The sequence below is a fragment of the Sinocyclocheilus grahami genome, unplaced genomic scaffold (assembly GCF_001515645.1).
Source record: "Sinocyclocheilus grahami isolate Dianchi unplaced genomic scaffold, SAMN03320097.WGS_v1.1 scaffold78.1, whole genome shotgun sequence".
Taxonomy (NCBI): domain Eukaryota; kingdom Metazoa; phylum Chordata; class Actinopteri; order Cypriniformes; family Cyprinidae; genus Sinocyclocheilus; species Sinocyclocheilus grahami.
In genome coordinates this window covers 1,523,917-1,536,846 of record NW_015505257.1, presented here as the reverse complement: position 1 = coordinate 1,536,846, position 12,930 = coordinate 1,523,917, and the positions used below count along the sequence as shown (strand labels likewise).

Below are 12,930 nucleotides of genomic sequence, written 5' to 3'. Positions count from 1 at the left end.
GCACACACACACACACACACACACTCTCACACACACACACACACACACACACACACACACACACTCACACACACACACACACACTCTCACACACACACACCCACTCCCACACACACACACACACACGCACACACACACACACACACACACACACACACACACACACACACACACACAGGTTAGGGTGGGAGTAAGGTTCATCTCTAATATTTCAGTTTAACCTTGATAAATAAACCAACAAGACCTTTTCAATAATTAACAGTCCCTTACCACAAGTCTAAACCAGTGTGACAAACACACACACATACAGTACATTCACACTCTGATGCTCCAAAGTCGAAATATAAACGAGTAGCTGTAGGACGGGCAAACAAAGCCATACATGTAAGTACACGGTAATACACTTTTAATTTTACCATTAACTCAGCGATTGCAGTAAGGCAAGCGCTCACACCACAATTGTGAATTACTGACTATGCGAGAATGTGCTTTGAAGAACATGATGGTAAAGAGGAGGTTTTGTAGAGGGATTCTAATGCAGTGGGGGTTTTTAACACTTTTTTGGGTAAAGTGCTCCCCTGGGAACTCAGTTAGCGCCCAGTGATCAAAGTTTTGACAAAAGAGCTCGGAGCGTTTGATACACTCTGATACACACTCAGCAGGGAGAAGATCTCAGCTTCAAACAGTGCAGATCACAGGGGAAACAAGCACCAGCTAAAAGCATCACTCGCAGCCTCACACAACAGGATGGAACCACAAAAACCTACACTAATAAGCTGTGCTTTTATCCTATATTAAAACACATAAACAGTTTATATCCGTGACAGCGCAGACACCATACGTGGATATGGGAGTGTGTTTGTCATTGTTGGTCGGGCTGTTGTGTCTAGCTGCTCTTAAATGCCCTTGAGTCTCACAGGCCCATTACAGCCAATTAAGATCCACATAATCACAAGTGTGTGCAAAACCGCACAGCACCCAACGCTCTGTCTTTCTCTTTCTCATTACAGGCATATTGTAGAAATTAACAACTGCCAACTTAGGTTAATTAAAAGTGATTTCCCTGGGGAACAAACAGTAACACGCACACATATTCTGGGTTTTATCGATGGATTCATCTATTGGTGGAGCAACTATGAAGTAAATTTGACAGGACAGAACCCCTGCGGCTGACGCATGGTATTATTGCACTTGGGTAATTAGCAAATATTCCCTAAAAATGGTTGTCCATTCAAATCATTTTTATAGCAGAAATGATCACTTTATATGAAATCTTAATTTGTGGGCTTTAAACTCTATTTGTAATATTTAATATTATGAATCAGGGGTCTCATATTCATATTAAATGATGGCTTGTGCTATAAAAATCCTACAAAATTACAAGATAACATTAATACAGAGCACTGCACATGACATTTGTTCCCATGACTTATTAATTCGTGGTCACTTTTTATTCATTTGTTCCCTCATTTTAGTGATATTGTGGCCACGTTTTACAATTTCTTTCCTTTGTTTTGTTAACTTATAAGTACTTTGTAGTAAGTAGTTCCCTCGTTTTAATTTAGTTAAATCGTGGTAATGACTGAACTAAAATGAGGGAACAAATTAGTACAACATGGCCATGATTTTACTAAAATTAAGAAAACAAATTAGGCTGTGGGAACAAATTCTTATTACATGTTCATAATATCTTTTTTTGTGAAAAATTGATTTGTGGGTTGGATGAGTGAATAAATTATTCCTAACATTTAAGGAGGTCAGAAGATAACACAATATGTGGGACGGATTTAGCTTGTGGAGGCTGATAGTTTAAAAACAGTTATAATAGAATACAAAAAAACACAAGAAAGTGAAAATTAAGATTATGAAACATGACCTGGGCGTGAGCCTGTGTTATCAACTTGAGCACCAAGGAATAATATGCCTGGAACATGTGTTGCTAACTTCTGCATAGCTAGATGCAAAAAAAATCGAGGGACCCAAAATAGGGAATTGATTCCCACACATAAATGCTGTTGTCCAAAACTATACTCTTGTTTTTTTGGCATTGCGATACTGGTTAACAAACACTTACCTATGATGTAATAGTCTCGTAAGTTCTTGAATTCGTGACCCCACAGGTTGGGCGAATACTCCTGGAACTTGATGGTAAACCTCATATCGCTGTTGGGTTTGTCACAGGTGAGCAAAAGGTTTGGGGTGCCCATCACCTCACACCTGTCAGCCTGCTCTCGTGAGGACACCAGGTAGAGTTTATAATACTCATACTCAGGGGGAGAGTTCGGCCCAGATGGACTCGTGGCAGCACACACAAGGTCCAAACGATCCCCTATTTGAGGGTAGAGTATGTAGCCCCTTTCATCTCCAAACCTGTAGAATTAGAGCGAGAGAGAGAGATGAAGAGTGAGTGACAGACAAATGAGTAATGATCATTTCCATGGAAACTGAGATTGACAGTTTGATATTTGCTTGTGTGTACGTGCATATGAAACCTCAAGGCCTGTTTGATGCTGAAACTGCCCTTTTGTTCATACATTTTTTACTGAAAATGTAAACATACATGCCCTTTGGTTCAGGAGAGTGTGTGAGAGGGCATATGTGTGGTTTTGCTTGCCAATATGTGGGGATCACGTTTTGCCAACAATAGTAAAACTTGAAATTACTTAGATTGTGGGAGACAAGTCAACGGCAAACCTGTATGACTTTCTCTATGAAAAACAAAAGATTATATTTTTTTAAATTGTACTGGTCGCTCTTTTCTATGCTCAAACACGTGCACTTTATGTAGGGTTTTAGTGCTTTGTGTTTCTGCACTGATTTGTTGTTTGATGTTAATTTATGTTGTTATCTGTCTTGTGTTATAAATATTGTTTTTTTTCATTTATGTTGTTCTGCATTGCACCTTGGTCCTGGAGGAATGTTGCTTCGTTTCACTGCATACTGTACTGTATATGGTTAAAAATGCCAATAATAGCCTACTTGACTTGAATTATGATGAATGGAGACTATCAAGTTTCAAAAAGGACACAAAAAAGTATCATACAACTTGTGTGCTCAATTCAAAGTCTTTTGAGGTCATACAACTGCTTTATGTGAGAAACTGAATGAAATTTCAAAGTCATTATTCACCCCTTCAGCAAGATGTTAACTGCTGTGTCCGGATCATTGAGTCAATAAAGTTGAACTTGACAACTCGATCATTTTCATTCCTGAATTATTCATTCAGACCAGGGGCTGGATTCAGGAAAATCTTCTTAAAGAGGTTAAGAAATTCCAAGAAATTCATAAGAATGTTCCTACAGTAAGTGCAATTCTTAACAAATTCTTGTGAAGTTCTTAAATATGGTTCTTGCCAAAGACCTGCTGATCAACTCAATGTAAAACACCTCAAAGTCTGTCTTTTTGCAATGCTTGCCAATAAGCACACACACTATTGGCAACTGGCTTGACGGGAATTCAGTGGTCTGAAAATTAGCACAGAGGAAAGGAAAACAACACATTCTGTGTGAATGGTCCCTCAAGAAAGGTTGTTTGGGGAGTAGAAGACATTCTTAATTTTATTCTTAAATAAGAAAGTAGAACGAAAATAGCGGTTAAGTATAATTTTATTCTTAAGAATATTTTGTGAATCCAGCCCCTGGTTGGTTAAGCTGAATCAACCGGATTCATTTGAAAAGAACTCAAAAGAATGATGCTATTTCTTTCATGAACATACCAAAGACAGTAATGGAGAACGTTTATGGCATATTTTTGTTATTGTGGAGCTTGGCAATCTCAGTCCTCATTATTTATTTTTTTATATCATATAATATACTTTAGTTTCCCACAGAATAATGTCCGTCATATGTTTCTGAAACACAATGCTAATTGTTCTGTGAATGGTTCCTTTGAAAAATATAAAATAATGTCTTAATAAAAAACTAATAATGCAGTAAGGTTTCTGTGAGGGATAATAAAATAAAAAATAAAACTTGCTATAAAAACAAGTAATAGAAAGAGTCTATCAGTGGAGACCTTGATAGAAAAACAAAAAAGCGTGTATGTGACGAGAGCATTTCGAAATATATGAACACTTTCATAAAAACAAACAATTATTCAGTATTTTATAGCACATTCTCAGTCAAACCAAGGCCAAAGCTGAAACCGCACTTAAAAGCTCCTATACCTCCATCCTCTTGAGGAAATAAAATTCTAGCATTTAGCAGACTGACATTTTAGCTCTATTCAGAGTCTTGTTCTGAAGTTGAAAATTCACCTCACAAATAACCCCACTGCAGATAAAAGTATTTTGCAGACTCATCTCTCCTCATGCTAAGTGTACAAAGCTTGACATTTCCATTAGGCCAAGACATCCAAGCAAAACTCCAATTAACCACACCACAGTTTGTAAGACACCTTTGCACAGACAGATAAGATAAAAAAAGCTTCCTAGTCAGGATTTTTTTTTTTAACCATGTGAGAGCAAGAGCACCTGATCTGTGGATCAACACATATCCATTAACACACTGAGTTTAGGCCTCAATCAGCTGTCTGCTGCACCAAACACACGTGACCAAAACACAACAAAAGTCAATGTGATCTCAGCCTTTTCATTAGCTACTAACATGTGGGATCCGACTGAGAGCAAATATCGTAATCTGATAATCAGACCCTTTAATTTATCAAACGAAAACGCACTCATCTCTGTTTGGTGAAAAACACACACTAGGCCTTCTGTGTTTACATTGTGCTGTTACTGTATTAAGTTTGACAACCATGAGCACATAGCCACTTGCATGCACAAATAAACAAGGGCAGTCAATTTAACAAGTTAGTGTGATTTAATCAAATATTAATCATATCCATAAGAAATTCAAGCTTGAAGGAGCTGTTCACACAGGTTCTTGCATTCAAATTTTTCAAAATGTGTAAAAAAAAAAGTACTTTTACTTGACACGCCTTCTAAAAAAAGCTCATGATGCCTCAAATCTCTGACTCTCATTGTAAATGAGTGATTTCTGGCTGCTGCAAACTGCTGTCAGTGTTAAGAGTCAGAGAGAGAGTGTAGAAAATGGTCATAAAATACTCAAAGTGTAATGGCACGTTTTAATTTTAAAATGGCACGTTTTAATTTCACAACAGAGGACAACAGCACATTTCGTCTTACTTGTGTTTTCTTGAAGCTCAAATGGATACGTTAACCTCAAATCCTGCCACCCTGCAGATCCCAACTGTTTTCCTTCAGTCCAAGCGGAAGACATTTCTATCAGAGAGCTGTCAGACCCCTGCTGAGAGATACGAAGCACGGCGACCGTTACCAAGACCACCCCAGAATAACAAAGGACAAGAATCAAATCTCAGCATAATACAATTTACCGATAGAAGCAAACGTAACATGCTGCATCTGTTTCTGACTACACTACACTATTTTTCAAAGGCCTTTGAACATGTCAAAATTTCTCTGATGTGATCACCAGTTGACGGGCTGAATGCATTTCTCTTCCCTCCGCAGGAAAAAAACCCCAGCTTTGCTTGTTGAAAGAACTGAGTCTTTGTCCGTTAGTGGTTCAAGCGAAAGCGCAAATATTTTGTGTTCTTTGCATTGGTTATCAGTGACAATGACAATGCTAAATTTCCTCTCAGTTTGGTGTTGGTGGATTTTGCAAACATATTTATTCATGTAAAAGGTGATTTTTGGTTTAAATTAGAGACAAATCAAACATCCTTTTGCACTGACGTAAACAGGCAATCAAAGTGATAAATGCCTACATATGTATTCTAAATGCTCTTTCTGTGAGCTCCATGAACTCTGATTTTAATACACCACCATCTGAAAACTGATATTTTTATGTATGAAATATGCATGAAAATGCCGATGTTTATATTCATTTACGTGGAAATTTAAGACAGGCAGAAAAGGCATTCTAACATGGGAAATATAGCTCTGCAACCTAGACACAAACCCCCACAAATCAGTGATTAAGCACTTTAAATGTAAATGTCACAGAACAGACATACAAAGCTGCAAAAATGGATCATTCTGAAACTGACACTGTATTAAGTTTGACAACCATGAGCACATAGCCACTTGCATGCACAAATAAACAAGGGCAGTCAATTTAACAAGTTAGTGTGATTTAATCAAATATTAATCATATCCATAAGAAATTCAAGCTTGAAGGAGCTGTTCACACAGGTTCTTGCATTCAAATTTTTCAAAATGTGTAAAAAAAAAAAGTACTTTTACTTGACACGCCTTCTAAAAAAAGCTCATGATGCCTCAAATCTCTGACTCTCATTGTAAATGAGTGATTTCTGGCTGCTGCAAACTGCTGTCAGTGTTAAGAGTCAGAGAGAGAGTGTAGAAAATGGTCATAAAATACTCAACTATGACTTGAATTGGTGCACTATATGTAGTCAAAGTGTAATGGCACGTTTTAATTTTAAAATGGCACGTTTTAATTTCACAACAGAGGACAACAGCACATTTCGTCTTACTTGTGTTTTCTTGAAGCTCAAATGGATACGTTAACCTCAAATCCTGCCACCCTGCAGATCCCAACTGTTTTCCTTCAGTCCAAGCGGAAGACATTTCTATCAGAGAGCTGTCAGACCCCTGCTGAGAGATACGAAGCACGGCGACCGTTACCAAGACCACCCCAGAATAACAAAGGACAAGAATCAAATCTCAGCATAATACAATTTACCGATAGAAGCAAACGTAACATGCTGCATCTGTTTCTGTCTACACTACACTATTTTTCAAAGGCCTTTGAACATGTCAAAATTTCTCTGATGTGATCACCAGTTGACGGGCTGAATGCATTTCTCTTCCCTCCGCAGGAAAAACCCCCCAGCTTTGCTTGTTGAAAGAACTGAGTCTTTGTCCGTTAGTGGTTCAAGCGAAAACGCAAATATTTTGTGTTCTTTGCATTGGTTATCAGTGACAATGACAATGCTAAATTTCCTCTCAGTTTGGTGTTGGTGGATTTTGCAAGCATATTTATTCATGTAAAAGGTGATTTTTGGTTTAAATTAGAGACAAATCAAACATCCTTTTGCACTGACGTAAACAGGCAATCAAAGTGATAAATGCTTACATATGTATTCTAAATGCTCTTTCTGTGAGCTCCATGAACTCTGATTTTAATACACCGCCATCTGAAAACTGATATTTTTATGTATGAAATATGCATAAAAATGCCGATGTTTATATTCATTTACGTGGAAATTTAAGACAGGCAGAAAAGGCATTCTAACATGGGAAATATAGCTCTGCAACCTAGACACAAACCCCCACAAATCAGTGATTAAGCACTTTAAATGTAAATGTCACAGAACAGGATCAGAATTCACACAGAATATTCATTATCGATTCATCACTGCAGAATCTTGGGTATTTTAAGTTTCCTCATGCCACACTAAAGCAACAAAAGGCTGATGGAGCTGAAACTCAAACAAACTTAAACCACCAATTACCCTTCACCTCACTGCAGCAATGTGGAAAATTACCTCTATTTAGAGTTTATATAATGATACTATTTTATTATAATTGTAGTAGCTGCACAAAACTGGGGATATTTCCTCTCTCCTGGTTTTCTAAGGACGTGTGTGTATATGTGTGTGAGAATCCCCTGAAGTAACAAACCCTGAATGTCCTTAAAAGTAAAACTTATACATAATGCAGTAAATACTAAAGTATGCTTTTAAAATTACTCTAAAAATACAAAAGGTTTTCTTTTAGCATGTGCTAAGTCTAGAATGAATATATGTACTGCACTGATTTTGAGGAAAAATTGTGCAAAAGGGAATCCATTTAAACATGGTAAATGTGTTAAGCGACTCTTATTGGTTGATGAAGCATAAAAGAGTTAAAACTTTAATAAAAAAACATGCAACGGGTGGCAATTTGTATAATTTTATGAATGATAGGAGTGACCATGTGGAAATCTGATTCTAGATTAGACTGCAGTAACTAATATTGAGCAATAGAAAGCATGTCGTCATTTAAATGTGTGTGTGTTTGTCTGTGGAGTTTATGGTCATCAAGACCTGCTGAGTGCACCCAGATTATCTTAAGGGCTCAGAGAGTGTTGTTTCATGTTCTTATCAGTGCTATTTAATTAGCTAAGGGCTGGAGATAACTTACACATTCCTGAACTCTGACGGACTGAAACCCACTTACCACACGGCTGAGAACCGCATGCCACAAATGCACAGTGACTCACATATATGCAAACACAAAAGCCTAAAATTAGGGAACTTCTGGGGGCAATAATGGGAAACAATCAGCAGCTTGCTATGGCTGCTTTGACAGCAGATTTGTACTTTTAGCATTTTAACCCTTTCAAATGTAGCAGTTAACTAATTAAAAAAAAAGTTCTATAATATATAAAATATGAACACAATGACAGGAATCTAAAAAACAAACAAACAAAAAAACCTACAGATTAGATAGTTAAGCATCATATTGATGTAAATGTCAATACAAGTGATAGTAAACAACTGTACACTACTGTTCAAAAGTTTGGGGTCAGAAATGTTTTGGTGCTCAATAACATTTCTCATTATCAATGTTGAAACAAGTTGTGCATCTTAATATTGTTGTGGAAAACATTTTGTCAAGATTGTTCAAGCTTTTATTAGAAATTGATTTTTTAAAGTCTACTGTCACCTTTAATCAATTGAATATGTCCTAATATATATATATATATATATACACACACACATATACATACACACACAGTCATGTGAAAAAGTAAGGACACCCTGTTGAATTCCATGGTTTTCCGTATCAGGGCATACTAAAAATGATCTGGTCCTGGGCAGGTCTTAAATTTAGGAAAATAAAACATCAGATGAACAACAACACATGACATATTGCGCCGTGACATTGTTTATTTAACAAAAATAAAGCCAAGATGGAAAAGCCATGTGTGAAAAAGTTAGCACACCCTTACTGTTAACAGGAATTAAGAGGGCAAGTAACGGTCAGGCACTGCTAATCAAATACATTTGATTAACTGATTGTCAGCAAGAGTGAGCAGCTCGATAAAAGCAGAAGTTTTGGCAGTTTGCTGGTCTGGAGCCTTCTGGTGTGTGTTAACAAAATACCAAAGAAGAAAAGACATCAGCAATTGATCAATGATCAAGCAATTGTTGCTGCCATCAATCTAAGAGTAAAATGGCCATTTTCAAACATTTGACATTTGAAGTCCATCATTCTACAGTGAGGAAGTTTATTCACAAGTGGAAGACATACAAAACAGACACCAATCCTCACAGGAGTAGACGTCCCAGGAAATTCACCCCAAGAACAGACCGTGTAACGCTCAGAGAAATGGCAGACAACCGAAGAACTTCACCGCAGACTCTACAGGCCTCAGTTAACATGTTAAATGATAAAGTTCGTGACAGTTCAATTAGAAAAATATGGGACAAGTATGGCATATTTGGAAGGGTTGCCAGAAGAAAGCCTCTTCTCTATAAAGAAACATGGCAGCAAGTTTTTTCCCCCCCCAAAAAACTTACTAATCCCAAATTTTTTAACAGTAATGTACATGAAACCCCTCAGATGCACATGAAAAATGTGCTGACGAAGAATTGGTCCTTGTGGTCGAAAACAAAACTTTTCGCTAACGCTTGAGACTTGTTAGGCCTTATGGGCACATTACAGCAAAATGGTGCAATACTGAAAATAATTGTGTCATTTTTCCAATTTATTGGCAAATAATGTCTTGGCCAGCAACATATTGTGTACTTCTACACAAAACGTGTCTACTGGGTGGTCTTCTGTTGTGGTTAGGTCGAGTAGCTCCAGGGAACTGATGGGCCCAGAGGCCGCTGACTCCTCAGCCCAACATGAAAAGACTCATCAAGCTCCAAACACCCAGATGTTTAAAAATGAATGTCACTAAAAATAACCTTCCCTTTGTTTGGAAGAGAGAGAGAGAGAGGGGAGGGCACAGGGAGAAAGGATAACTCCCAACTCACTTTTCATGTGTTCTCTCAACTCTCCGTTTTCATGTTTGAACCGAGCCACGGGTGAATTAACCAATTCTGATTCTTTTTAAAGTTTGTGGATAAAATGTTCGGCGGCCTGTTTACTATACGCAAATCTTTACAGTGGCAGACTGGAAGTGTGTGGGTCCACCGTTTGACACATTTTACAGCATTTATATCCCTTCCACAGAATTCTATGGAGGAAGTCCGCAGATTGCATCCGGGCCTATTAATGAGACATCAGCGAGTTAAAAACAGGATAACCGATTCATCTAGTCTATAAAAACAAATGCACATTCTCATCGCTGTCTGTTTACTTTTCTTCATTGTGTTTCTTGACAATCTAATGTTCATGATTCACATATAAGGCCTGCCATTTACCTACATTGTTCCCTCAGAAACAAATGCTTGTCCAACCTTCCTGAGGATGGGAAACAAGAGACGGCTAAGGAAGAAAAAGAGAGGCAAAGAAGGAGGAGAACAGGAGTTTTTCCAATAAATTGGATGACATCAAAACTAATCCTGTATAGCCTCAATCCATAGATGACATGCAGCGAAAGCGAACAACAGCTAAAGAGAACAACAGCTAAAGAAACAATCACTGTCATCATCATAAACGTTGTGTTTTACAAGGGGTGCTGATGTTAACAGATGATGTAAAGCGCAATGCTAGTCTCGGCCATTCACTGTAATGCCACCTCCTCCCCCCTCGGTTCAGAACCATCATCGGAGTAATCTTAAAACTGTAATTACTCTTTCCACACACAGCATAGTAACATGCCAGGGCATTGAAGGCATGGTAACGCTCAGAGAAATGGCAGACAACCGAAGAACTTCACCGCAGACTCTACAGGCCTCAGTTAACATGTTAAATGATAAAGTTTGTGACAGTTCAATTAGAAAAATATGGGACAAGTATGGCATATTTGGAAGGGTTGCCAGAAGAAAGCCTCTTCTCTATAAAGAAACATGGCAGCAAGTTTTTTTCCCCCCAAAAAAACTTACTAACCCCTAAATTTTTTAACAGTAATGTACATGAAACCCCTCAGATGCACATGAAAAATGTGCTGACGAAGAATTGGTCCTTGTGGTCGAAAACAAAACTTTTCGCTAACGCTTGAGACTTGTTAGGCCTTATGGGCACATTACAGCAAAATGGTGCAATACTGAAAATAATTGTGTCATTTTTCCAATTTATTGGCAAATAATGTCTTGGCCAGCAACATATTGTGTACTTCTACACAAAACGTGTCTACTGGGTGGTCTTCTGTTGTGGTTAGGTCGAGTAGCTCCAGGGAACTGATGGGCCCAGAGGCCGCTGACTCCTCAGCCCAACATGAAAAGACTCATCAAGCTCCAAACACTCAGATGTTTAAAAATGAATGTCACTAAAAATAACCTTCCCTTTGTTTGGAAGAGAGAGAGAGAGAGGGGAGGGCACAGGGAGAAAGGATAACTCCCAACTCACTTTTCATGTGTTCTCTCAACTCTCCGTTTTCATGTTTGAACCGAGCCACTGGTGAATTAACCAATTCTGATTCTTTTTAAAGTTTGTGGATAAAATGTTCGGCGGCCTGTTTACTATACGCAAATCTTTACAGTGGCAGACTGGAAGTGTGTGGGTCCACCGTTTGACACATTTTACAGCATTTATATCCATTCCACAGAATTCTATGGAGGAAGTCCGCAGATTGCATCCGGGCCTATTAATGAGACATCAGCGAGTTAAAAACAGGATAACCGATTCATCTAGTCTATAAAAACAAATGCACATTCGCATCGCTGTCTGTTTACTTTTCTTCATTGTGTTTCTTGACAATCTATTGTTCATGATTCACATATAAGGCCTGCCATTTACCTACATTGTTCCCTCAGAAACAAATGCTTGTCCAACCTTCCTGAGGATGGGAAACAAGAGACGGCTAAGGAAGAAAAAGAGAGGCAAAGAAGGAGGAGAACAGGAGTTTTTCCAATAAATTGGATGACATCAAAACTAATCCTGTATAGCCTCAATCCATAGATGACATGCAGCGAAAGCGAACAACAGCTAAAGAGAACAACAGCTAAAGAAACAATCACTGTCATCATCATAAACGTTGTGTTTTACAAGGGGTGCTGATGTTAACAGATGATGTAAAGCGCAATGCTTGTCTCGGCCATTCACTGTAATGCCACCTCCTCCCCCCTCGGTTCAGAACCATCATCGGAGTAATCTTAAAACTGTAATTACTCTTTCCACACACAGCATAGTAACATGCCAGGGCTTTGAAGGCATGCCAGAGAAGCACCTCTGAAACCGAAAATTAAATACAAGTGAAACAAGAGAAGGAGGTTTTCATCACGAAGATGGCAGGTCCAACTAAATAACATTGAAATTGAATTGAAGTCAAACTATGAAGTTTCAAGGGTTGCTGGTATAAATTAAATGCCTTTCTGGGAACACAAGAACCATAGGAAAGAAATTAAAAATGAAATTTCAAAATATAAATGAAAAATAAAATAAAATGTAAAAAAAAAAAAAAGTAAATGGAGAATTCTGCTTAAACTTCTTGTTTCAAATGTTTCTCCTGAAAAAAAATGATCTAATTAATGTCATGTGTCTACAGAGTTTCACAAAACATCTCAACATAGATTTCATTAACATTTGCATGTCTCTAAAGCTATTCATATGTAAAATGCTTTGGGTTTACATGTTGTCAATTATGTTAATAATATACATGTCAGGGTCTATGAAAATGTGCTAGAACTGCACTTTACCTGCAACTAGTTATGATTATTAATGAGACCACATTGTCAGATTTGCCAACAGAAAAAAGTCTGGAAGTTTCAGAACTCAAACATTTCAAAGTATCCGACTAATCTCCTTACTGTACATCAATAATTATTTCATTTGTATTTCCCCCAAGACATTAGAAGAAATCTCAGAGATAAAGTTGATACTATGAGCTA

At 37.8% G+C, this 12,930-nt stretch overlaps 1 protein-coding gene across 4 annotated transcripts in view; it reads right to left on the bottom strand.

The window, feature by feature from the left end:
• Positions 1 to 12,930, bottom strand: part of efnb3a (ephrin-B3a) — a 39,178-nt gene that overhangs the window by 21,797 nt on the left and 4,451 nt on the right. For all 4 annotated transcript variants that reach the window (XM_016273411.1, XM_016273412.1, XM_016273414.1 and 1 more), the window contains one exon: positions 2,075 to 2,370. In XM_016273411.1, coding sequence (XP_016128897.1) covers positions 2,075 to 2,370 — 296 coding nt within the window. The remainder of the gene's footprint in view (positions 1 to 2,074; positions 2,371 to 12,930) is intronic.